General features: G+C 51.0%; 1 protein-coding gene across 2 annotated transcripts; it reads left to right on the forward strand.

Annotated features, from left to right (window-relative positions):
- The first annotated feature begins 1,963 nt into the window (after nt 1-1,963).
- On the forward strand, nt 1,964-18,835 carry TCHP (trichoplein keratin filament binding). 2 transcript variants are annotated; one of them, XM_025401368.1, is made up of 13 exons: nt 1,964-2,109; nt 3,760-3,947; nt 4,689-4,899; nt 5,489-5,545; nt 7,251-7,319; nt 8,207-8,380; nt 9,254-9,366; nt 9,536-9,602; nt 11,668-11,840; nt 13,594-13,675; nt 15,051-15,236; nt 15,887-16,030; nt 17,347-18,835. In XM_025401368.1, the coding sequence occupies exons 2-13, from the start codon at nt 3,760-3,762 to the stop codon at nt 17,377-17,379; spliced, it is 1,497 nt and encodes a 498-aa protein (XP_025257153.1). In that variant the 5' UTR covers nt 1,964-2,109; the 3' UTR covers nt 17,380-18,835. The 2 variants fall into 2 exon arrangements, with proteins under 2 accessions (XP_025257153.1, XP_025257152.1); XM_025401367.1 differs by lacking the exon at nt 1,964-2,109 and adding an exon at nt 2,200-2,413.
- The last annotated feature ends 6,183 nt before the right edge of the window (nt 18,836-25,018 follow it).

A 25,018-nucleotide genomic window follows, 5' to 3' on the forward strand; every position in this document is an offset into this window, starting at 1 on the left:
AGAGGCCATGTTTTGAGACAGGGTCTCGCTCTGTCACTCAGGCTGGAGTGCAATGGTGTGATCACGGCTCACTGCAGCCTCCCTATCCTGAGCTCTAGTGATCCTCCCACCTCAGCCTCCCAAGTTGCTAGGACTATAGGTGTGCGCCACCACAGCCTGCTAATTTTATTTATTTATTTATTTAATTTGGAGACAGAGGCTCACTCTGTCGCCCAGGCTGGAGGGCAGCAGCGCAATCTCGGCTCACTGCCACCTCTGTCTCCCAGGTTCTAGCGATTCTCCTGCCTCAGCTTCCCGAGTAGCTGGGATTACAAGCATCTGCCATCATGCCCGGCTAATTTTTATATTTTTAGTAGAGACAGGGTTTCATCATGTTGGCCAGGATGGTCTTCAACTCCTGACCTCAGGTAATCCACCCTCCTCGGCCTCTCAAAGTGCTGGGATTACAGGCGTGAGCCACTGAACCCAGCTGAGGCCATGATGCTGCATCCAGGAAAACCAGAGATGAATATAGAATGGAGAAATGAAGAAGAAACGAAAGAATAGGAAAATGAAAGAAAAGAGAACAAACAAGTAAGTGTTTTTCTTCATTTTCTTTTTAATGGAATAGTTGGTATGTAATGCTTGTAGCACACATGAGTTATAAAACATACTAATAGAATGAACACTCTTGAACTCATCACCAATATAATACTATAATATAAAGTTATTGACTGGGCGGGGTGGCTTACTCCTGTAATCCTAGCACTTTGGGAGCCTGAGGCAGGTGGATCATGAGGTCAGGAGATCAAGACCAGCCTGGCCAATATGGTGAAACCCTGTCTCTACTAAAATACAAAAAATTAGCCGGGTGTGGTGGCGGGCGCCTGTAGTCCCAGCTACTCGAGAGGCTGAGGCAGGGTAATCGCTTGAACCCGTGAGGCAGAGGTTGCAGTGAGCCGAGATTGTGCCACTGCATTCCAACCTGGCGACAGAGCAAGACTCCGTCTCAAAAAAAAAAAAAAAAAAAAATTACCAATAACTTCCATCTACTTATGCCAGCAGGTCTCTGCCCAAGTTGTACACTGAACACACCTGGGGAATTTTGGAAAACACTGGTACTCTCAGATGGGATTTGGGGTTTCGTTTGGGCATCTGGATTTTTTTTTTTTTTTTTTTTTTTTTTTTTTTTTTTGAGACGGAGTCTCGCTGTGCTCCCAGGCTGGAGTGCAGTGGCGTGATCTCGGCTCACTGCAAGCTCCGCCTCCCGGGTTCACGCCATTCTCCCGCCTCAGCCTCCCAAGTAGCTGAGACTACAGGCGCCCGCCACCACGCCCGGCTAGTTTTTTTTTTTTTTTGTATTTTTAGTAGAGACGGGGTTTCACCATGTTAGCCAGGATAGTCTCGATCTCCTGACCTCGTGATCCACCCGCCTCGGCCTCCCAAAGTGCTGGGATTACAGGCTTGAGCCACCGCGCCCGGCCGGATTTTTTTAAGGTATCTGGATTTCTTTTTTTTTGAGACAGTGTCTGGCTCTGTCACCGAGGCTGGAGTGCAGTGGCACAGTCATGGCTTACAGCAGCCTTGATCTCCTGGGCTTAAATGATCCTTCCACCTCAGTCTCCCGAGTAGCTGGCACCACAAGTCCCACCATGCCGGGTTAAGTTTAAAAATTTTTTTAGAGACAGGGGTTCCTCTATGTTGCCCAGGCTGGTATCTGGTGATTCCCATGCGCAGCCAGGTTTGAGGATCACTGGCTTATATTCTCCTCCCCCTGGTTTCCGCTTTCACCTTCAGGTGATGGTAACCACCATCCTCAAATACGCGCAGTGCACGGACAGATTCTTTGCCTCCATCCTTCCCTAGTTCAAGGAGTAGCGACGTTTGCTGTTTATCTCCCGCCGGCCACGAGGGGGCACCAGAGAAAAAAACACAGTCTCCCTTCGCGCTGAAGGAGGCTTGGCCCTTGCGACGCTCCGTCGTCGGGCTCGTTGCTGGCGCAACCAGGGCGGAAACTGCCGGCGTTGCTGTAGCGCGTCTGGGAATTACACCGGGGGACTGGCCCGCCCACTTCGTGCCTGCGGGAACTCGGGCCGGGGACTCTTCGGAAACTCCAAGACTCAGAGAAATGTGAGTCGAGGGGTTGGACTCGGCCGGATCCGGCGTTAGGGCAGGGCCCGCAGGCGGCCCGCGCGGGCGGGAACCGGGGCGGCAGTCCACGGACGCGAGCTCAGGGCGCCTCCTGGGTCCTCACTCTGCTCCCGACGCGCCGTGACCCCCTTTGTTGCATGTGCATGTTCAGGTCGAGAGAGGGATGCGACGTGTTCGGGGAGTAGACCAGCTTGTGGGTGGCCAATCTGGGACCGGAATCTTAAACTTTTGACTCTTGATGCAAAAGTTGATCCACTGGCGGTTTTACGGGGCGGGGAAAAAAGTATGTGAAGCTTGCCACGGTCTCGAGACCGAGGTCACACGTTAGCAGCCCGCCGGCTACATTTGGACCATAGATGCAGAGTGTTTGCCCCCAAACTTGGAGGACCTCGAGTATGAGATTCTTGGCGTGGACCAGGCTTTTTCGCTTATTCGACAGGCGTTGCTACCCAGGCACTGCATCGACCCTGCACTCGAGGACAGCTTTTGGGACAGGGGAATTGGTGCCTGGAGTGAGACTGCTCTCTGCTTTCAGGGCTCCAGCTGTATCCCTACATTGCTCAGGCAACTCCTCTCCCTAGCTCTCAGCTTCTTCATCTGCAGGGTGAAAGGTCTGTCCTCCATGGTAGCCCAAAATACTTCCGAGTGTTATATCAGGCGAGGTCCCTCCCAGGGGGCTGCCAGAGCCAGGGCAGGTTGGTCCCAACAGGCAGCCCCTCGCAGTGTAGAGAACCGTGGGCTTTGGTCTCAGACGGACATGAATTAGGAACCCAGCTTGTTTATTTCCTTTGCTTCCTGGCTCCGTGATCCTGAGCAAATCACTTCACCTCTTCGAACTTAAGTTTCCTCACCTGCCAAATAGCGAGGTGATTGTAAGAATGAAAAAAAGTCGTATGTATTGAGTGCTTGGCACGTACATGTGTTCGTTACATTATTGTCTCTGTTTAAGTAGAGCGTAAATGCCCCCGATGTGCCTAGTCTAGCAATCTTAGGACAATCCCTGTGTCTGTCTGTTGTGTCCCTGGTGGTGGCTGGCCCACAGCTGGGTGCATGCAGTCCAGAATTTTTGATGTTTTAGGGTTTTTTTGAGACAGAGTCTCACTGTCGCCCAGGCTAAGTGCAGTGGTGCTGTCGTGGCTCGTTGCAGCCTTGACGTCCTGGGCTCAAGCAGTCCTCTTGTCTCAGCCTCCTGAGTAGCTGGGATTACAGGCCTGCCACCACTCCTGGCTAATTTTTGATTTTTGTCGAGATGAGGTCTCATGATGTGGCTGGTCTCCAACTCCTGGCCTCAAGTGATCCTCCTGCCTCAGCCACCCAAACTGTTGGGATTACATACGTGAGCCACCGCATCTGGCTAAGGTTTATTGTTTTGTTTTGTTTTGAGACGAAGTCTTGCACTGTCGCCTAGGCTGGAGTGCAGTGGCACGATCTTGGCTCACTGCAACTTCCACCTCCTGGGTTCAAGCGATTCTCCTGCCTCAGCCTCCCAAGGAGCTGGGATTTAAGTTCCACCCGGTAATTTCACTGTGCAGCCAAGGGGTGGTGACCACTTGTTAAAGGGATGAGGCCAAGCTGGTGAGGGTTCCCGGGGTTTACAGTGGCTCACTTTCCTCCCATTCCTGTTCTCAGATGGCGCTCCCGACACTGCCGTCCTACTGGTACAGCCAGCAGCACATGAATCAGCAGTTAGCACGACAGCGAGAGCAGGAGGCCCGGCTTCGGCAGCAATGGGAGCAGAACAGCCGTTACTTCAGGATGTCTGACATCTGTAGCTCCAAACAGGCAGAATGGAGCTCTAAAACCTCCTACCAGCGGAGGTAGTTTTGCGGTAACTGCCGATTGGATGGAGGTGGGGGCTACTTGCCAGTCAGGGGATGAGGCCTTAAGGATTTAGGGAGAGTAGGATTTGCCAGGCAGCATGAATTACCTGCGTGGTGATGTTTTTCCAGCTGGAAGTGGAAAAAAAGATCATCTATGCAGCCATACATTGGCATTGAAAAAGATAAAATGATGCAGAAGAATATGATAGAATTTGGAAGCCTGCTTGTAACCCCATATCCCCATAGAGAGCCACAGTTAACAGTCTCGCAGGTATCCTTCCATGCTTTTACTCATTGGTATTTGTGCTTAAATAAACACACACACACACACACACACAAACTGCTTTTATAGAAATACATGTAAACACATGGAGGCTGAAAGCATAGGCTTTGAAGTCAGATAGACCTAGATGGAAATCCTGACCGTGTCTCTTGCTGAATGTATGAGCTTTGGTTTCCTCATCAGTCAAGTAGGGCTACAGCAGACCTATACTGTAGGATTTATGTGGTGGATAATATATACATTATTTATACATGTATACATTTTCTTTTTGCAAAAACAAGATTTTCTTTTAGGCATACTATTCTGTGACCTGCTGTCTTCACTTTAGCTGGGGACACATTCCTGTGTCATCATGACACATCTACTACATCAGCCTCTTTTACCCACACAGCAGAGCAGAGCACGCTCCCTGTGGCTGTAGCATGATTGATTCAGGCAGGCCCCCTTTCACCCAGCATGCACGCCTATCAGCGTGAGAAGATGAAGGAAGAGAAGAGGAAGAGTCTGGAGGCCCGACGGGAGAAGCTCAGGCAGCTCATGCGGGAGGAGCAGGACCTCCTGGCCAGAGAACTGGAGGAGCTGAGGCTGAGCATGAACTTGCACGAAAGAAGAATCCGGGAGCAGCATGGGAAGCTGAAATCAGCCAGAGAAGAGCAGAGGAAACTGGTAACTTCCCAGAGGCCTTCAGGAGGCTGTGGAGCAGGAGTGCCCCCAGCCTGAGTGTGTCGCACATATAGGGCCATTCCTGGCTGCTCAGGTCTGATGAGAGGCCAGTTAACTCCAGAGCCAGCAGGAAAGGAGCTTAAGTCCTTGTGCAGGGACTGGGTTTTGGATCAGTTAGCTGTATTCTCTTTAGCCCCTTCAATCATTACATCTGAGTGCTTTTCCTTTCTTCCAGTTCTGTGGGCCCATAGAGATCTGGGAATAATCTGTTTTACCTTCCAAAGTAGTTATGTGAAACAGTGAGCCCTGATCTGTGCTTTTCAGCCTGCTGTATTATTTTGAGACCCCCTAGATAAGACCTCTGTGTAGCATCAGATTTTGGTCCCCTTTTGTCACCATTGCAAGAGTCACTTGGTAGTGCCATGTGGTTCTTAGAGCTGTGCATGTGAAGCACAAGGGTTTGAACAGTGGGTGCAGTGACAGTATGAATGGAGGCACTCATAGCCTGAGCTGACTTCCACTGTGTGTCATCCAAAACGTGAATGGATTTGAAAACTGACATCAGGCTTTCCATTTTGTGTTTTCTCGATAGATTGCTGAACAACTTTTGTATGAACACTGGAAAAAGAACAATCCGAAACTTCGAGAGGTGAAAATCAGAGACCTCCATTGATTTGCCTAAGTAGATGAAATCATGTTTCCAGACATTTTTTTTTTTTTTAACACATATCTTGTACTGGGTTGAAACAGAGGAGGGAACCTTGAGCCACCTGAAAAGAGCGCCAGGCAGAAGATCTGGCACAGGCTGCACTGAGCGGTTCATTCAGTTGTTGAACAAATGTTGATTGAACCTCTGCTGCCTTTCTACCAGGTGGGGGCATGGGGATTAGACGTGGTTTCTGCTGTCTCCAGCACAGGAAACAGTGGATAGCTCATTACCGGGCAGGATGCAGGGTGCTGGGCCAGCCTGAGAGGATGATCATGGGCCAGCGCACTCAACTCTGGAGGGGTCGGGGAGGCTTCCCAGAGGGGTTCCTGGGGTGGAAGAGTTTGAAGGGATGTATGTGTGTAGAGGTGAGGAAAAGATGTTCTAGGTTGATGTGACTATGAGAACCAGGCCTGAGACTTGAGAGCAGAGTGAGCCCCGGGAGCTGAAAGTGTCTGGGTGAGGCTAGGATGTCAGATAGGGAGAACCCCAAAAATGACGCCGGCGAGGCAGACGGTGCCAGAGGCCATAAGAGCTTGTGTGACCTTCCTCTGAAGGTGCTGGGGGTGGCACACAGGATCCCGGCTGCATTTCAGAGAGATCCCTCTGGCAGCAGTGTGCCAGCTGGCAGGGAGGGGTGCTGCGACAGCCCAGCTGGGGGATGGTGAAGGCCTAAACTGGGCTGGCAGGGGAGAGGAGGACAAACTGCAGGAGAGGGGGTGGCCTCTTGGCTTGGTGGCCTTGTTCAGTGGAGATTTGGCTGCAGGGAGATCATCCCTCACTGTTACTAATTTATTTTCAACTTACAGTTTTTGTATACATTTGGTGCCTTCACGTTATTCGTAGTTACATTTAGAAATTGCCAGTCACTAAATAATGGAACATCTAGTGCTTTTGTGTAGTTTGCACTAATCTGTGGGGGGACTCCTTAGCCCTATTGGCTTTGGTGGAATCATCTAGAGCCATTAAATCAGAGAAGTTTATTCAGAACATTCAAGTTAGTTGCCTGTGTTCACAGCTGTAAGTTGGGAAAGATTATTGTAAAACTTTTTTGTAGAGACAGGGTCTCCCTATGTTGCTCAGGCTGGTCTTGAACCTGGGCTCAAGTGATCCTCCCACCTCAGCCTCCCGAGTAGCTGAGGCTACAGGTGGGCGCCTCCATATCCGGCTAATTTTATAAACAGTTTCCCAGACAAAAGATTTGGATTGAATGTTGTGATCCATTTTCTAATCCAGGAGATTCTCTGCGCTCAAATCTCTTACTAACAATCCTAAACTTGTTGCACCCACTGGTGCATCACTTGCTACAGGGAGCACATTTTCCATCTGCTCTGCAGAGCAAGCTTTGGGGAGCCAGACACAGGGTTGAGTCTTCTCCTCACCCAGCTGTCTCCCGGGGCCTGGCATGCAGGAGACCAACCCACGCTGGCCTTCGAAATTGTATTTCCATCTCAGCGTCCAGCTTAACCCCAGGGCTAGTGGGAAGGAAGTCTCTGTTACTTTGTACCAGCTCAGGAGATTGATGTAGGAGCGCCTGGTCCTTTAGTCTTCTGATTGACTTGCATTCACACTGTACGTGTTGAAGTCGCCCCACGCTCTCTACTGGATGCCTGTGAGGAGATTCACACCCTCCCCCTTCCATCCTCAGGTGGAGCTGGACCTTCACCAGAAGCATGTGGTAAACTCTTGGGAAACGCAGAAAGAAGAAAAAAAACAGGTGTGGTATGCGGCTCAGGGAATAGCCCCGCATTCTGCTGCGCAGGACTGTTGACGCCTTTGCATTCCTTTACCCTTTTCAGCGTCAGTGACTCCAGTTAAGGAGTATAGTATACTCTTTCTCAGTTTACTTGACACGTGTGAAAACTGAACGTTTGCTTTTACACATACCAGAATCCTATGTGATAATTCCCAGGGCAGAATAAGGCCAGGTGACTAGAACTGGGAGGTGGCAAGTAGAGTATGCGTCTTCTTTTTTTCTTTTGGAGGCAGGGTCTTGCTCTGTCACCCAGGCTGGTGTGCAGTGGCGCAATTCACAGCTCAGTGCAGCCTCGACCAGCTGGGCTCAAGCAGTCCTCCTAACTCGGCTTCCTGAGTAGCTAGGACCACGTGTGTGCACCACTGTGCCTAGCTAATTTTTTAGTTTTTGTAGAGATGGGGTCTTGTTCTGTTGCCCAGGCTGGTCTGGCCTCCTGGCCTTAAAAGATTCTCCCACCTGGGCCTCTCAAAGTGCTGGGATTAAAGGCGTGGGCCACAGGGTCCAGCTAGAACATGTGTTTTTAAGGGCTTTTTTGTCACTCTTTTGATGAAATTTGCATCATAAACTCGCAGCCCTGGCTTCCAGTAGCCCCTTTGGGTTTGAGCTTCCATACCTCCGTGCACTGGTCGCTTTGCTGCCTGGTTCATTTTAGAAAGTGTTTTGTTGAGGGGGGAGGAAACCCAACATTATCAAGCCCCTCCCTGACTTGGTCTCTGAGGGCATTGTCATTTGGGATTCAGGCAGGATCTGCCTGGGCCCTGTGGCCTGCAGAACGGCGGCAGGAAGCTGGGTTTTTGTTGGCTTACAGTACAGATACTGACCTCCTGTGTTCATTCGGTCCCTTGTAGCAAGAAGCCACCGCAGTGCAAGAGAACAAACGGTACGAAAATGAGTATGAAAGGGCCCAAAGGGAGGCGCTAGAACGGATGAAAGCCGAAGAGGAGAGGAGGCAGCTGGAGGACAAGCTCCAGGCCGAGGCACTGCTGCAGCAGATGGAGGAGCTGAAACTGAAGGAGGTGGAGGTGGGCACAAGCCCCTCTCAGCCATGACCTCCTCCACAGCTGCTCGTTAGTGTGAGATGGGCACTTGAGGGGCTGCCCTGAGAAGAGCCATAGCAGGGCTGAGGTTCCGCAATGGGCAGCAGCAGCCAGCTTCTCCCGCTCCCACGCATCCCCTTCCGCCTCCCGCTTTCCCAGCCTCCACGTTTGCGTGCCTGGATTCCAGAACGTTAACAACACGGAGCCGGTAGCTGTTCTCTTAGAGGTGCTTAGCGGCCTGCTGTTGGAGAACCTTCTTAGAATCTGGATTTTCCAGTGCACTGAGTAGACACGATTTAGTCGGGTGGTCTGGCACCCGGCTCTCCATGGGGAGCAGGTTTCGGGTCTTGAGGCATTTTGGTCCAGGAGCTGTTTTTGGAGAACATGGTACAGTTTCCTTGAAAGAGTTAGATTTTTCTATTTAGATGAGGGAGGCCTATCTCCTGTGACCCCTCCCCTTGCCCAGGCCATGATTCAGGAACTACATTCTTAGTGCCTGCTACTTATTCTAGGTGCTGAGCACTGGGTTGGGAACTAGAGATAGAGCCTGACCAAGGCCCACAGTCCTGACCTCCTGGTGGGGGCTGTGTCAGGTGGAGGACAGTTGTTAAGTTACAGTAAGTGTGGACCAGTACAGGATCCTGTGGGAGTTTAGAGTTCGGTGCTCAGAAAGGCCCTTGCAGGAAATGGCTCAGATGAGATGGGATGAGTGAGTGAGTGGTGGGAGGGGATCGTGACCACCTGCATGGCCAGGCCACCATTGTGTAGTGTCTGCGAGAAATGGAGATGGAGAATGAAGGAAGATCTGATTCCCACGATCTCAGATCTCAGTCGAGCTTACTCTCATCATCACCACAGGCGACCAAACTAAAGAAGGAGCAGGAGAATCTGTTGAAGCAGCGGTGGGAGCTGGAGAGGCTGGAGGAAGAGCGGAAGCAGATGGAAGCCTTCCGGCAGAAGGCAGAGCTGGGGTGTGTGTCAGAGGCCCCCACTCTTCCCAGGCGGGTGGGCCTCTTGCTTTTTCAGACTTGCATTTGTGTTGCCGAAACCGTAAAGTAGGCAGCCTGGTCAGCAGTTGTCTAACTACTATTTCATTCTTTCTGAGATACTGAAGGCAGCACACATTTGATTCTCCTTCAGGCGCTTCTTGAGACATCAGTATAACGCTCAACTCAACAGACGCACACAGCAGATCCAAGAGGAGTTGGTAAGTCTGAAGAGACAGCCTGACATCTTTCTTACCCTCTTCTGAAAAAAAGTCTTCCATTGCTTAGTATGTGAGTGTATGCTCGTAAGAGTGAAAAGACAGTGAGGGGTTGGGGGAAAGGGGAGATGTTGGTCAAAGGGTACATCCCTCAGTTAGGAGATCCGGGAATGGTGTCCAGCATGTTGACCACAGCTGATGATACCTTATTGTATTCTTGAAATTTGCTAAGAGAGTTGATCTTAAGTGTTGTCACCAGAAAAACCAACTGTGAGATGATGGATATGTTAATTAGCTTGACCGTAAGGATCCTTTGCCAGCATAGATGGATAGATACAGATATCAGAACATCAAATTGTTTTTCAGTAAACGTGTTACTTAACAGCACAACGCAAAGTGAGATCCCCCTTGACCAGTGCCTGCAATCTCTGTCTGTCCCCAGAGGTGTCTGTCTGGTGTACATCTTTCCAGATATATTTACATACAGAGAGGTGGAGGTTTGTTTTTGTTTTTGTATTTAAATCTAATTGAGGTTGCATTCCTCAACATCTTCAATTAACACTAAATCTCTAATTTTTAAAAAGATTGGCCATGCGCGGTGCCTCATGCCTGTAATCCCAGCACTTTGAGAGGCCGAGGCAGGCGGATCACCTGAGGTCAGGAGTTTGAGGCCAGCCTGAACGACATGGTGAAACCCCATCTCTGCTAAAAATACAAAAACTAGCCGGGCATGGCCAGGCGCGGTGGCTCACGCCTGTAATCCCAGCGCTTTGGGAGGCCGAGGCAGGCGGATCACCTGAGGTCAGGAGTTTGAGACCAGCCTGACCAACATGGTGTAACCCCGTCTCTACTAAAAACTACAAGAATTAGCCGGGCGTGGTGGCAGGCGCCTTAATCCCAGCTACTTGGGAGGCAGAGGCGGGAGAATCGTTTGAACCCGGGAGGCGGAGGTTGCAGTAAGCTAAGATCGAGATATTGCACTCAAACCTGTGGGACAAGAGTGAGACTTCTCTCAAAACAACAACAAAAACTAGCCGGGCATGGTGGTGCATGCCTATAATCCCAGCTACTTGGGGGGTTGAGACAGGATAATTGTTTGAACCCAGGAGGTGGAGGTTGCAGTGAGCCGAGTTCGCACCGCTGTACTCAGGCCTGGGCAACAGAGTGAGACTCTGTCTCAAAAAGAACAAACAAAAAAAGGTCATTATACTTAGATTGAACCTGTTCTTTTCAAATAGCTCCTTCATATTCTTAAGTACTTTGATGAGCTCCCTTGCAGTGAGGGGGACAGACGCAATATGGGGCACAGTGGCACAGTTGGTCCTGGTGTGCAGCTGTTTTTTATGGGGTCTTGCTCTGTTGTCCAGGCTGGAGTGCAGTGGCACAATCACGGCTCACTACAGCCTCGACCTCCCAGGCTCAAGCCATCCTCCCACCTCAGCCTCTCGAGTAGCTGGGACTATAGGTGTGCATCACCATGCTTTGTAGAGACGGGGTCTTGCTACATTGCCCAGGCTGGTCTTGAAGTCCTAGGTCCAAGTGATCATCCCATCTCAGCCTCCAAAAGTGCTGGGATTGCAGGCATGAGCCCCCGTGCCCAGCCTCCTGCATTCTTTTAATGCTTCCATTATGTCTATGTGCATAGTAGCTAATTCCCCACCAAGGAGCATTTTGGTTGTTTCTGGTTTTTCCCTCTTATATAAAAGCTGCAACGAGTGTTTTGCACCTTTGTGTCACTGTGGTCTTTATTCTTACAAGTGGAATTTTTGCCAAGTTGTATTCCAAAGAGTTGCGCAACCAGGTGTGTCCGATGGCATGTGGTGGTGGTGGAGTCTCCCTTTAGCCAGAGGGAAGCTCCTAGGCCTGTGCCGTGTCTGAACCACACCTCGTGGTTATCCCCGGTCTATTCCAGAAATAATTCAGCATTTTCCCATCTCTGTCTTGAGAACACTGTGTAGGATCACTAATGTCTGTGTAGAAAGGAAAGGGAGGGCAGGTCCCTCTGTAGGCTCTCACTGCAGAAGGGCTCTGTCCAGCCCAGCCACATGCCACCCTCTGCTTCCTCTAGGAGGCAGACAGGCGGATCCTGCAGGCCCTGCTTGAGAAGGAGGACGAGAGCCAGCGCCTCAACCTGGCCAGGCGGGAGCAAGCTGTGGCCGATGCAGCCTGGATGAAGCAGGCCATTGAGGAGCAGCTGCAACTGGAGCGGGCGCGGGAGGCAGAGCTGCAGGTGCTGCTGAGGTGAGTGGCGGCCACTGACTGGGCCAGACGCTCCTGGCCTAGACTCTGGTACCTTGAAATGCCCCATGGGTCACCTGTTACTAAAATATCTATTGGCTGGGCGTGGAGGCACACACCTGTAATCCCAGCGCTTTGAGAGGCCAAGGCAGGTGGATCGCTTGAGCCTAAGAGTTCGAGATCAGCCTGGGCAACATGGCAAAACCCCAGTATCTACCAAAAATACACAAATTGGCCAGGCGTGGTTGTTCATACCTGTAGTCCCAGCTATTTGGGAGGCTAAGTGGGAGAATCACTTGAGCCCAGGACGTTGAGGCTCTGATCAGCCATGATTGCACCACTGCACTTCAGCCTGGGTGACAGAGCGGGACTCTGTCTCAAAAAAAAAAGAAAAAGAAGAAGAAATACCTGTGTATGTTGTCCATCATTCCCGAGGAGCACATCTTCATAATGGACCTGGCCTCTGGGGGTGTTTCCCTTGTATTATCTGAGGTGGAAATCATTAAGGTTTAGAGTAACGATGTGTTCATCTGAAATCTGAGAGGTTTGGAAGGAAATTCTTTGTTTTTGTTTTTTGTTTTTCTGAGATGGAGTTTCGCTCTGTCACCCAGGCTGGGGTGCAGTGGCGTGATCTTGGCTCACTGCAACCTCTGCCTTCTGGGTTCAAGCAATTCTCTGCCTCAGCCTCCCGAGTAGCTGGGATTACAGGTGCCCGCCACCACACCCGGGTAATTTTTGCATTTTTAGTAGAGACGGGGTTTCACCATCTTGGCCAGGCTGGTCTTGAACTCCTGACCTTGTGATCCGCCCACCTTGTGTAAACCCGAAATGCTGGGATTGTAGGCATGAGCCACCATGCCCAGCCAGAAGGAAGTTCTTACAGAGATGTTGAATGCTGCTTACGTATATAAAACTGAGTTTGGGTCCTAAAGATTAAATTAGTAGATTGAAATCATCAAATAATAAGTAGCATACATTGAGCACTTACTGCATGCTGGACATTGTGCCAAGTGCTTTATAGGCCTCATCTTACTGAGTCCTGACTTCCAGCCAAGTGGTGGCTTGTGAGACACGGAGACTCGAAGAGGTCACTTGGTCCAGGGTGAGCTGTCAGTGACACAGGCGCATGGTGGCAGGGCTCAGGCCCAGGCAGCGCCCTGCTTCTCTCCAGGTCCTGATGGTTTCATTCATCTCTGTGTTAAACAGCCACGGTGTAAGTCGCCCCAGTTGCTTTTTATAAGGAGATGGGGGTATTAAAAAGGTAACTTGAAATACTTCCAACACGGTGGCTCACACTTGTAATCCCAGCGCTTTGGGAGGCCAAGGCAGGTAGATCACTTGAGGTCAGGAGTTCAAGACCAGCCTGACCAACATGGTGAAACCCATCTCTGCTAAAAATACAATAATTAGCCGGCCATGGTGATGCATGCCTGTAATCCCAGCTGCTCAGGAGGCTGAGGGACTAGAATCACTTGAACCTGGGAGGTGGAGGTTGCAGTGGGCCTAGATTCGCACCACTGCACTCTAGCTTGGGCAACAGAGTGAGACCCATCTCAAAAATAAAAAAATAAAAAACTTTCAACAGTACTTTCCATGGGATGCTGTCCTTAATTGTAATCTTTTCAAAGTGTGTGCGGATGTTTATCTGCAGGGTGGCCCTGCAGCAGCCATGTGCCCTGCTGCCCTGTCTGTTCTGTAGCTCACTTCCTGCCAGGGCGGGGAGGAGCCTGCTGTCGTCCCTTTTGTGTTTGTCCAGGGAGGAGGCCAAGGAGATGTGGGAAAAGAGAGAGGCAGAGTGGGCCCGAGAGCGCAGCGCACGGGACAAACTGATGAGCGAGGTAATCCCAGCTGCGGCGATGTGGACGGGCTACTGGGTCCTGGGCAGGTGTCTGGAAGTCCATGGTCAGTCACCCTGCCAGATGCTCTGGGAACAGTCTTCTCTGGTCATTTTAAGTGGGCTTTAAAAATCATTGAAAAATTAATATGAGTTTAGTAGAAAAGAATTCAGAAGTACAGAGAGTAGGAATGGAAAAAAGTACCCCAGAGCCCATCCTGTACGCAGCCATAGCTGCTTCGTCCATCTGCTCTTCTGTTTCTATGCCTGACCTGTTTTCTACATGTATTTCTTACCGTCTTGTGCTATTTGACTTCAAGCATTGTGACATGCTGTTACATCTTTATAAACACCACGTCGGGGCTGTATGGCGGACTGTCCTCTGTCACCCGCTGTCTTTCCTTTCCCTCTTACGGGTGTGCTGTGTTTTTCTAATGGGAAGCCGTTCTGAGAAACGCTGCCGAGAGCCTCTTGGTGCCTGAGGCTCTTCCCACGCGTTTCCCCGCTCTGGGTAGACGATGGCCGTGAACTGGAGGACGTAACTGCTCTCCTGGTCAGTGTGTACACTGTGTGTGGAAGACACACCCCAACCGCAGGAAATCTGGGAGAAGAGAGTGTGGCATCCATGGGCTGAAAGCTGTTGTGAAGTGGTTTTGAATGAGAACCTCTATGTCGTGTCTGGTAGTATGCTGTATTTTGGAATCCACAGGAAATCGAGTCCTGATTGGTGATGTTTTGCTCTTGTAAATACTAAGAATTTTCCAGTGCCTTTTGATTTTCCTCCTGATGGCGGCCACTTTCTGTCCCCCCAGCCCTGCAGCGTCACTGTGGAGAGTGTCAGGTGGCTTCTTGCTCCTGACTGTGGCCTGGGCTGGAGTTGAGGCGTCACACAGCTCTGGGGCCAGGTCTCAAACACAGCAGGTTCAAAAGGTTAGAGGATCACCGCGGCTCCGCCTCTGGTCATCTGTGCGGCTTGTGGCTCTCTTGTTTTTGGAACCCTCTGAGAGGAGGGAGACTCACCTTGTTGCTGCAAGGTTTCTGTGTCCCTGGGGAGAGCGCTCCATCCCCGTCTCCTTTGATTTCTTGGCACTCAGCTGTCTCTCCATAACACACAGTCTGGATACATTTTGTGTGTGTTGGGGTGCAAGGGAAACGCGTCTTGTATACTGGCAGGCGTGGCCGACATGAGAGCAAATTCTGTAGTCTGGCTCTGCCTCTGTCTGTGTACTTGGGCCTGAGGCCCAAGGATGAGGCTGGGCCTTGCTGTAGCTGCAGCCTGTCCAAGGCTTGTGGAACCAGGATCTGTTAGGGTCAACCTCAAAGCTGCCCTTTTCTTTGTGCCAACCTCAAAGCTGCCCTTTTCTTTCTGCCGAGGTTAGGTTCTGACAGGGAGGCAACAGCAAATACAAGAGAAGATTGAACAGAACCGACGGGCACAAGAGGAATCCCTGAAACACAGGGAGCAACTTATTCAAAATCTCGAGGAGGCGAGAAAGTCAGCTCGTCGCGAGAAAGAGGAGAGTGAAGAACTGAAATCGGCCAGGAAGCAGGAGCTGGAAGCCCAGGTGGGACTGATCCCGAGGGCAGGAGGCAGTGGGCCTGCTGCGGGTCTCGCATCATCCTGGGACAGGGTTCAGAGGCCCTGGACTGCCTGGCAGGACTTGCGTGCATTTGAGAACACAGTGCCACCTTTTCCATCCCAGCTGCAGTCCTCATCCTCGTGACTGGGGCTTCTTTCCCTCCATATCCTCCATGTCGTATGGGTGAGGCCGGCACTGCTGTCTGTTTTCTTTACTCTGTCTGCTTCTGCAAATAGTTGGCTTCCTGGGGGCCACAGTTCTCTCTTCATTTCAGTCCTTGATACATAAGACAGAACAGTCGTCCAAACACCAGGCCACATGCCGAGCTTTTCATGAGTTATGTGCCACGCGTATAGCCTCCAGCTTTCCACAAGGTACACGCTACACATACAGGCCTCTCCAGCTTTGCACGGGGTACACGCCACGCGTATAGCCTTTCTAGCTTTCTACAAGGTACATGCCATGCGTACAGCCTTTCAAGTCCCGTGTGCTCCCGTCTGTTCCTTGGACCTGCATTGCTATTGCTCAGCTGGATTCTCCAGTCTGGGTAGGACCACGGGCTTACCCTCCTCATCAGAGGCAGGGCTCTGCCCTGTGGGCCTTGTCTCGGGGGTGACTTTGCTCTTGGCATCCAGGTTGCAGAACGTCGGCTGCAGGCATGGGAAGCAGACCAGCAGGAGGAGGAGGAAGAGGAGGAGGCCCGGCGGGTCGAGCAGCTCTCAGATGCCCTGCTGCAGCAGGAGGCAAAGACTATGGCCAAGCAGGGCTACCGGCCCAAGGTAGGAAGTCTGCCAGGAGACAGGCCAACACAGGCAAGACAGACTCTGCCCAGCCCCAGCTCCCCTGGGCCTGCTCATCGCCCTGCGAGGACTCTGCTCTCTGGCCATCCGGGTTATTCCTTGTTCCTCTTCTCTTGTATTCCTCTTTCCCCTGACCAGCAGGGAGCCCTGACGCAGGGGCTGTTCCAGTCCTTGGTTGGGCCTCAAACCTTGAAGTGATTTTGCTCTGGCCTCTGCCTACTAAGCTGCATGCCTGTCCACCCTCTTTGGGCAATCTAAGAAGAGCTGTGGCCACAGCTGCTGAGAGGGGTCAGAGCAGTAGGTCTAGGCTCCAGCTGCTGAGACAGCGAAGCCGGGTGAACAGGAGACCGGCCCCCCTCCTCCCTTCCCTCCCTACCGCCCTCCTCCCCTCCCTCCCTACCGCCCTCCTCCCCTCCCTCCCTNGCCCTCCTCCCCTCCCTCCCTCCCTCTTGTGGGTGTCCTCCTACTCCCCTCCCCTCTGTGGGTGTCCTCCTCCCCCCCTCCTGTGGGTGTCCTCCTCCTCCCCTCCCAGCTGTGGGTGTCCTCCTCCTCCCTCCCTCTTGTGGGTGTCCTCCTCCTCCCCTCCCAGCTGTGGGTGTCCTCCTCCTCTCCTTCCCTCCTGTAGGGTCCTCCTCCTCGCCTCCCCTCCCTCCCTCCCTCCTGTGGGTGTCCTCCCCTCCCCTCCCTGCCGTGTGTGTATCTGTTTCTCTGCCTCTCAGTGTCTTTGTTCCTGGACCTCTCTGCACGGCACCGTGGGGAGCACAGAGAAGCAAATGCTGCCTCCCCTGCCCTGAGGAAGCTGATGACTGAAGCACCCCCGCTGTTGGTTGTCCCCTCTGCCCTCCTTTACCCGGGGCCACCCTGACCTCCTGGTGCCTGGAGTGCATTCCCCAGGACACATGCTGCAGAATGAGGGCTGGCTCCCTCGTGGTCCGATGACACTGGGAAACGGAGTGAAACAGAATTAGAGCAGGCGTTCGCCATAGGCCACTTGCCCTCATATACTGACTCTCACAGGCACAGGGAACAGCGTTTTCTAAACCCACTTGGCCATGGATCAGTGAGAGTGTCGGGGTCAGGTTTCACAGGTCACATGTGAGAGTGTTTCTTAGGGCTAGTACTCAAAACTAAAAAGTTATCAAGTGCCTCATTTATGGCTTAGGGTCAGACTTTTTTAGCTGGAAATGAAACAGCTGTTTATATTGTTCTTTTAGCTTGTAGTTAAAACAAGGCTAATTCCTCATGCTCCAGATACTGCTGATCTGATCACTCTTATGTTTTCTTTCTTTTCTCAGCCTTATGGACATCCAAAAATTGCTTGGAACTGACTTCATGGGTACCATAAGCACAGAGAACAAGGGATGCTGAGGCTTCTGATCCCAGCCGCCAGGCAGTCTTACAGGGCTCTGTTACAGTCGGTGCCCGGGGCACTGTCGGGCGGCTCAGCAGTGCCTGCTCAGGTTCATCATTGAAAGCATCCAGAGTTTGGCCAGACATTAGGTGTTGTGGTCTGCAGCACCTGGTGAGAGGCCCTTTCATGCCTTTTTTACCCAAGCAAGGGTCTTTGATGGGCACGTGTTTATGGCGCTGCTGCATAATCTTGTAATATAACAACAGTCGCATCAACTCAAGGTCAGTACTAAGAACCACAGGTTGTACCTGTGATGGGGCATGTGGTTTCCTGTTGTCTCACCTTTAATTGTCAGCCTCCAGTGTTGACTCTAGAAATGTGAGGAAAGCTTTTCAGTTTTTAAAATTGCCATTTAAACTTAGTCTGTTAAAACCACCCTAGAGGTCTTGGTGCAGTGGATTTCAGAGTTTATTAATTTCGTGGTCCCAAAAGGATTACGTCTTTTGTATTCTGGAAGAAAAGAACTGTGAACAAATTAGAACCCTGGAACAGTCTGACGTCCGTGGACGCATTCCAGAAAGTGGCAAGAGATGAGTCTTTCCTCCTTCAGGAAGCATTTTGGTAGAATTTCCATGGAGCATTGTCTGTGAGTGACTGATCCCAACATGTATGTTACCAAGCCCCAAAAGGAACCTCAAGCTGGGTGTGGTGGCACGTGCCTGTAGTCCCAGCTACTCGGGAGGCTGCGGCAAGAGGATTGATTGAGCCCAGGAATTCGAGTCCAACGTGGGCAAAAGAGTGAGACCCCATCTCTAAAACCTAAAAGGTACCTTAGAAGGTCACCTGGTTGGCTAACCTTTTAAAGGCAGGGGTGTGACACATGGGGCATCTAGTGTCTTGGGAATGTCTTGGCTACACATAGCCTTCTGGGATATATGTGCCCAGAGGGAGAAGCACTGAGCCTGAAGAAACTAGATGAGACTCGGAACCACAGACCGGCCAGAAATCTCTCCCACCATTATATCAGCGTGGTACAGGTTGCCATTCATTTCTACAAACAGGAACAAGTTCCTAGCAGCAATAATATTATGACTTGTATTTTTACTATACTCTTCCTCTGAGGTTTAGTTTTCATCACATCGTGTTCAAGATTCCACATCTCCGTAAGTTACAGCTAATTACAGGGCATTGTTCCATGGTTATTAAAAAACAGAGTTTATTAAAAATCCTGAGTCTAAGGGCTGCCTTATCTTTCACTTCCATTGTGCTGTAGAAACAGATTGAGCTGCAAACCATGTCCTTCATCTCTTGTTCATTTTCTTGCAACTCTTTGGCTCTGATCACCTGAGCAGTGCGTTTACCACGCATGCTGTCTCTTGCATTCCTCGTTTCAGATTCCAGTAATTGTGAAATAAAATCCTGCTTCGACAGCACGGCTTCCTGGCTTTGTTACAGATTCTCTGATTGACTGCTGTAAAGTGCATTGTTGGTGACAGGCTTTTTACTGATTTAATCCACATCTCCCACATACAGGCTTGGCTGTTTTCTTTGATCACATTTTATAGGTTATATTCATTTTTCTTAGGAAAATGGTTTCTCCCTTCTTTCGATTGGAACCACAGTGAACTGAATTTAAACTTTTTTTTTTGAAACAGGGCTTTGTTCTGGCACCCAGGCTGGAGTGTAACAGTGCAATCTCAGCTCACTGCAAACTCCACCTCCCACGTTCAAGGGATCCTCCCACTTCAGCCTCCCCAGTAGCTGGAACTATAGGTGTGTGCCACCAGTCCTGGCTAATTTAGTAGAGAAAGGGCTCTTGCCATGTTGCCCAAGCTGGTCTCGAACTCCTGGGCTCAAGTGATCCTCCTGTCTCAGCCTCTCAAAGTGCTAGGATTACAGGCATGAGCCACCATTCCTGGCCTGAATTTTTTTCTTTTTCTTTCTTTTTTTTTTTTTGATACAGAGTCTCACTCTTGTTGCCTAGGCTGGAGTGCAGTGGCGTGATCTTGGCTCACCGCAGCCTCCGCCTCCTGGGTTCAAGTGGTTCTGCCTCTGCCTCCCGAGTAGCTGGGATTACAGGCATGAGCCGCCACACCTGGCCAGTTTTGTATTTTTAGTAGAGACAAGGTTTCTCCATGTTGGTCAGGCTGGTCTTGAACTTCTGATTTCAAGTGATCCACCTTCCTCCTCTGTCTCCCAAAGTGCTGGGATTAGAGGCATGAACCACCACGCCCAGCCTAATTTTTTTGTTTTTGAAGCCTGGTGGTAATCATTAGCATTCAAATTATGTTACACTGGTTCACTGCCCTAATTAAATGTTTCTGCTCTGCAGTGGTCCACAATAATTTGTTTTCTAAACTTAAAGTTTCCACTCTCTTACTATTTCTACTGTGGCCCATACACCTCTGGGCCCAGGGTATTTGCGTTTTGTATTTTTATTGTGTTGTAGTTACCGATACCTATATGGGTTTTATTGTTGCTAAGCACCTTTTTCTGCTGACTTGAAATGAGTAGTTTCTAGGTTATTCTTTGGCAGATTCTTCTACAAAGGTCCATTCCTTCAGTATAGATGGTGCTGAAACCACTGCTAGGAGATACTTCTTGCACTGATACAGAAGTGATGACTTGTCTGGGCACAGTGGCTCACACCTGTAATCCCAACACTTTGGGAGGCCGAGGCGGGCAGATCACAAGGTCAGGAGATCAAGACCATCCTGGTCAACATAGTGAAACCCCGTCTCTACTCAAATACAAAAGGTTAGCCGGGCGTGGTGGCACTTGCCTGTAGTCCCAGCTACCTGGGAGGCCGAGGCAGGGGAATTGCTTCAACTGGGAGGTGGGAGTTGCAGTGAGCCGAGATCATGCCACTGCATTCCAGCCGAGGCGACAGAGCGAGACTCCATCTCAACAGCAACAAAAAACCCTTGCTTTCTGTTCCTTGTTCAGCACACATTCTCTCTAGGGAAGGTACTAGGCCTGGAAAGTCACAGCTGACCATGAACAAGAGTCAGATGCTGGAATCGGACACACGGATGAGCAGACGTGACTGGCAGACACAGCCAGTGTGTCTCTCATGGGGCGGAAGAGATGTTTGTGCAATACATACAGTCTATACATCCGTATTTATGGATATGATTTTTTCATTGGGGTTTTTAGGTAGTTTTTGGTGTTCATAAAATAGAGCAATCATTTAAAAGATATTGTAAAGCCTTTAAAAACATTGGCCTTAGCAGTTCTTGATGACCTCGACTGAATTCAGCCATGATGCTCTGGAGTTGGATTTTAGGGAACTGATTTTACATTGTAATGTCTTCCTTTTAGAGGGATGTTTACTTGATGCCTTAATGTCACTCAGAACACAATGTCTACCTCAAAGGATACATCTGTGGTTTTTTCAGCAGGTAGCTGGAGTTTTTTTACCGCTCTGGGTAGCTGATTGTGTAAATTCCCTATCATTCGTTTGTTCATGGTCACTTGTTTGGTTTCCGGTATTTTGTATTAAAATGGAGTTGCCGGAATCCTCCATGCCCATAACTTCCAGTGCAGGCATTCCAGGTGATCTCCAGCAAAATGACTGGAAATGGGCCACTTTCCATATTATAGCCATCAGGCTCACGATGGAAAAGCCTGGATTTATGTCAGGACGCTGCCTTGACGCTGCCCTAGAGCTGTTTTTCTCCTTTTCTCCCAGTTAACTGATCTAAACACTGCAGCTCCCTTTTCTTCATTTCCCCTAAACACCCCCTGTTCCATTTCCATCTAGAAACACTTAGAGTAGGAGGCTGGCGGGCGGGGGTACCCTGTGTACAGGTGCTCAAGCTGTGCGGCAATGCAGTTCCTGCTTCTGAGACAAACCAAGCATCTGGCCCTAAGCAGCTGGGCCACCGATGCTGGCTTCCAGCTCACATGTACAGCTCTTGACCCATCGGGGTTGCTGATACACATGGGGTTCTGTGGGTACTTTGCAGTTACTGTGGCCTCTGCTGGTTGTAATGGAGCAGTGCTAGTTTTCTGGGCCCAGGCCTCACCACACAGGCCCTCTTAGGTGATGTGAGCCAGGCCTCTGCCTTCTGCTGCCATCCTCACGTCAGTAACTCCTGGCTCTGCAGCTCTAGTCCAGATTCTGATGTCCCTACCACTTTGACATCTCCACGGCGCCTGAAGCTCAACACAGCCAAGACTAATGAGTGATCTCCCCCAAACCCCCATCAGAAAAAAACCCCAGACACATCTAGCCCTTCTCCAGTGTTCTCAGATAAGTGCCTGGTGATGCCATCTATTCTGCCAGTTGATTATGCCTTAGACCGAGGGCACTGGGTCCTGCTGGCCTCCTGAACCTGTGGCCATCCACTTTGCTTTCACGTCCACCCTTCCTGTCACCAAACCAGCCCATTTTTTTCTTCGTTGTGCAGAGACCATTTACAAACACACACCTGAAATGAGAATCGTCCACCTTCTTCAGTGGCCACTGCATTTAGTACTAAGAGCCAAATCCTTCCCTGGCCTACAAGGCCCTGTCCTGACCGGCCCTGCAGAGCTTTCCAGAAATGTACCGCTCTGCCTTCTGACCCAGGAGATAGAAATAATAGAATGGTACAAAGATGTACCGATAACCTAGACGTCCAACACCAAAAGGCTGTTTGAGCTTGGGATGTCATGCAGTGCATTAAAGTGGAATGGAAAAGTTATGAAGAAATGTTCCTCCCATGTGAAAAAGTTAAGGCCAGCACTTTGGGTGGCCGAGGCAGGAGGATTGCTTGAGCCCAGGAGTTTGAGATCAGCCTGGCAACATAGTGGGACCCTGTCAAAAAAAAAAAAAAAAAAAAAGGCATGTTGGTTCGCACCTGCAGTCCCAGTTACTTGGGAGGCTGAGGCAGGAGGATGGCTTGAACCCGGGAGATGGAGGTTGCAGTGAGCTAAGATCACGCCATTGCATTCCAGCCTGGGCAACAAGAGCGAAACTCTGTCTCAGAAAAAAAAAAAAAAAAGCATGGAGCTCAGAAGGCCATACTGTTTCTGCCAATAGGATGCTGCCCCGAGGAGTCCACCTGCCTGGGGTGGAACTGGCCATGGCTCTGCCTTTAGACTTGGACTTGGGCAGGATTTCCATTGTTTCTGGTGGAAGCAGGTCAACTCCCGGCTGCGCCTCATTCCCCAGCACTCCCTGGACTGGGAGGCTCTCCCTCAACTCTGGGGATGGGGTGGACCAGCCTGTGCCATGCCCTGAAGGGAGGCCTTTGCTTCTGGCAGCAGGCACAGGGCCGCTCCTTCCAGAAGGGCTGCCGTGGGGAAAGTCATTGTGCTTGTGAACGAGGCTCCTCGAATCACTCCAGCAGTTGAACTGGGCAGCGTCCTCCACACACACAGAGTTCAGAGTCTTACTTGAGCAGTGGTTACTGAAGATCTCAATTTGAAACAAACAGAAAAGACGAGAAATATTTGTGGCAGAAGTAAGGAATTGAAAGACAAAATACAAACCCGGCCACCCAGGCTCTATTCCTGTGAGCCTCCTCCCAAGTCGAGGAGAGGACCACACAGTAAGCAGCACCCCCAGGGGCCTCCCTGCTCTGACCCTCCCAGAAAAGAGGACTGGGAGGAGATGGGAACCCCCAAGTCTCTGCTCCACACCTCCTTCCCACCACACCCCTGCCAGGGTCGCAGCCGTTCCTCACCCTCTCCTGGTTCCAGAAGGCCTGCTCTCCTTGGCCTGGACGTCCACCTGTGCCAGTCGAGCCCTGGGGTTAAGAGTACAGGCTCAGTGCCCTCACTTGCTCCAACATGAACTGGGCTCCAAGGTCCGAGCCTCGGTTTCTCATCTGCAAAACAGGGGTGGTTTTAATTCCTACTTGTGAAGCCAGCTTTCATAACTGACTGGGAAATGCCCAGCGCACTTAGCCCAGTGGCTGCTCGGAGTGCAGGTGTCAGCTCAGCCCCTCTGGTCTGAAAGCAACAGGCCGGGCTGGGGAAGAACCTGAAGTGGGGTCCTGGGAAGGGGCGGTGGGAAGAGGGGAGCAGAGAACAGTTTGCATCCCCGGGCCCAGAGGCGAGGGCAGTTTTCATCCCCTGGCCTGGAGGAGAGGACAAAGGTACCACTCGGGCCTGGGGATGGAAATTGCAAAACCAAGTTAGACTTCAAAACGCCCCCATGAAGGGCCAGGCACGGTGGCTCATGCCTGTAATCCCAACACTTTGGGAAGCCAAGGTGGGAGGATCACCTGAGGCCAGAAATTCGAGACCAGCCTGGCCAACATGGCAAAACCCCATCTCTATGAAAAATACAAAAATTAGCCTGGTGCGGTGGCACGTGCTTGTAATCCCAGCTACTCAGGAGGCTGAGGCAGGAGAATTGCTTGAGCCTGGGAGTTGAGAGGTTGCAGTGAGCTGAGATTGCACCACTGCACTCCAGCCTAGGCGGCAGAGTGATAAAAAAAAAAAAAAAAAAAAAAAGAAAAGTAGTGTGAAAAAGATGACGGCCGAGCACGGTGGCGCACGCCTGTAATCCCAGCACTTTGGGAGGCCGAGGCGGGCAGATCACCTGAGGTTGGGAGTTTGAGACCAGCCTGGCCAACATAGTGAAATCCCATCTCTACTAAAAATACAGAATTAGCCAGCCATGGTAGCGCATGCCTGTAGTCCCAGCTACTCGAGAGGCAGAGGCAGGATAATCGCTTGAACCTGGGAGGCAGAGGTTGCAGTGAGCCAAGATCGTGCCATTGCACTGCAGCCTAGGCAACAAGAGCGAAACTCCGTCTCAAAAAAAAAAAAAAGAAAGAAAGAAAAAGATGAATTGCTAACAGTGTTGGAGCAAGTAGACAGTCATCTTGGAAAATAATAAAGTGGAATCCCTACCTTTAAAAAAAAGGTAGGGAGGCCCTACCTTTAAAAAAAAAATAGCACTCCTGTATGTAAAGTGTTCTGGGAGAGATGGGGCTCACAGGACTAAGCCAGGCCAAGAGGCCAGGGCTAGGTGAGTGGGGTTCTGAAGGAAAGGGCAGTGGAGAGCCAGGTCCAAGGGGGCCTGTGGGATGACACAAAGGAGGGGGAAGATGAGCCCCAAGAAGGGAAGGTAGGGGTTGGGTGGGAAGAGGGACTTTGGAGGAGGAGACGTGGTCTTTGGTGAGAAGCCTCCTTTGGGAGAGAAATGAGGCTGAGAAGTTCTGAGCAGGTTTGAGTGGTTTGAGGAACTGGAGAGACAGCAGCTGGGGAGCTGTGAGCCCAGCAGGGGCCTGGGTGTAGGGCAGGACGGACGGTGGGGCAGGTGGAAGGATGAGGCGAGGGTCCAGGCCAGCCTCTTCTCATCTCCAGCAGCCCCTCCCTTTGGGATTTGGTGGGAATCTGACATACATACTTTGAACACAGCTGGAACCACCGGGCCTGGACTGAAGTGGAGCTGTGGCTCCTGGTTCCATGACTGGCTAGCAGACGCTGGGACCCCCAGAGTCCATGGACCACGAGGAGCTGTTCCTAGACAACATCACACTCCCAGCCTGCTGGACAGTGAGCCGCTCCTCAGATGGTCGCCGAGTGCACTTCTGCCCTAACAGCTTCAGGAGATGGAGACTGCTGCGGCCACAGTGTTGTGAGCAAGGGGACAGGCGCTCAGACAGTCCTTCCAG

This window comes from Theropithecus gelada, chromosome 11, assembly GCF_003255815.1.
Source record: "Theropithecus gelada isolate Dixy chromosome 11, Tgel_1.0, whole genome shotgun sequence".
NCBI classification, from domain to species: Eukaryota; Metazoa; Chordata; class Mammalia; order Primates; family Cercopithecidae; genus Theropithecus; species Theropithecus gelada.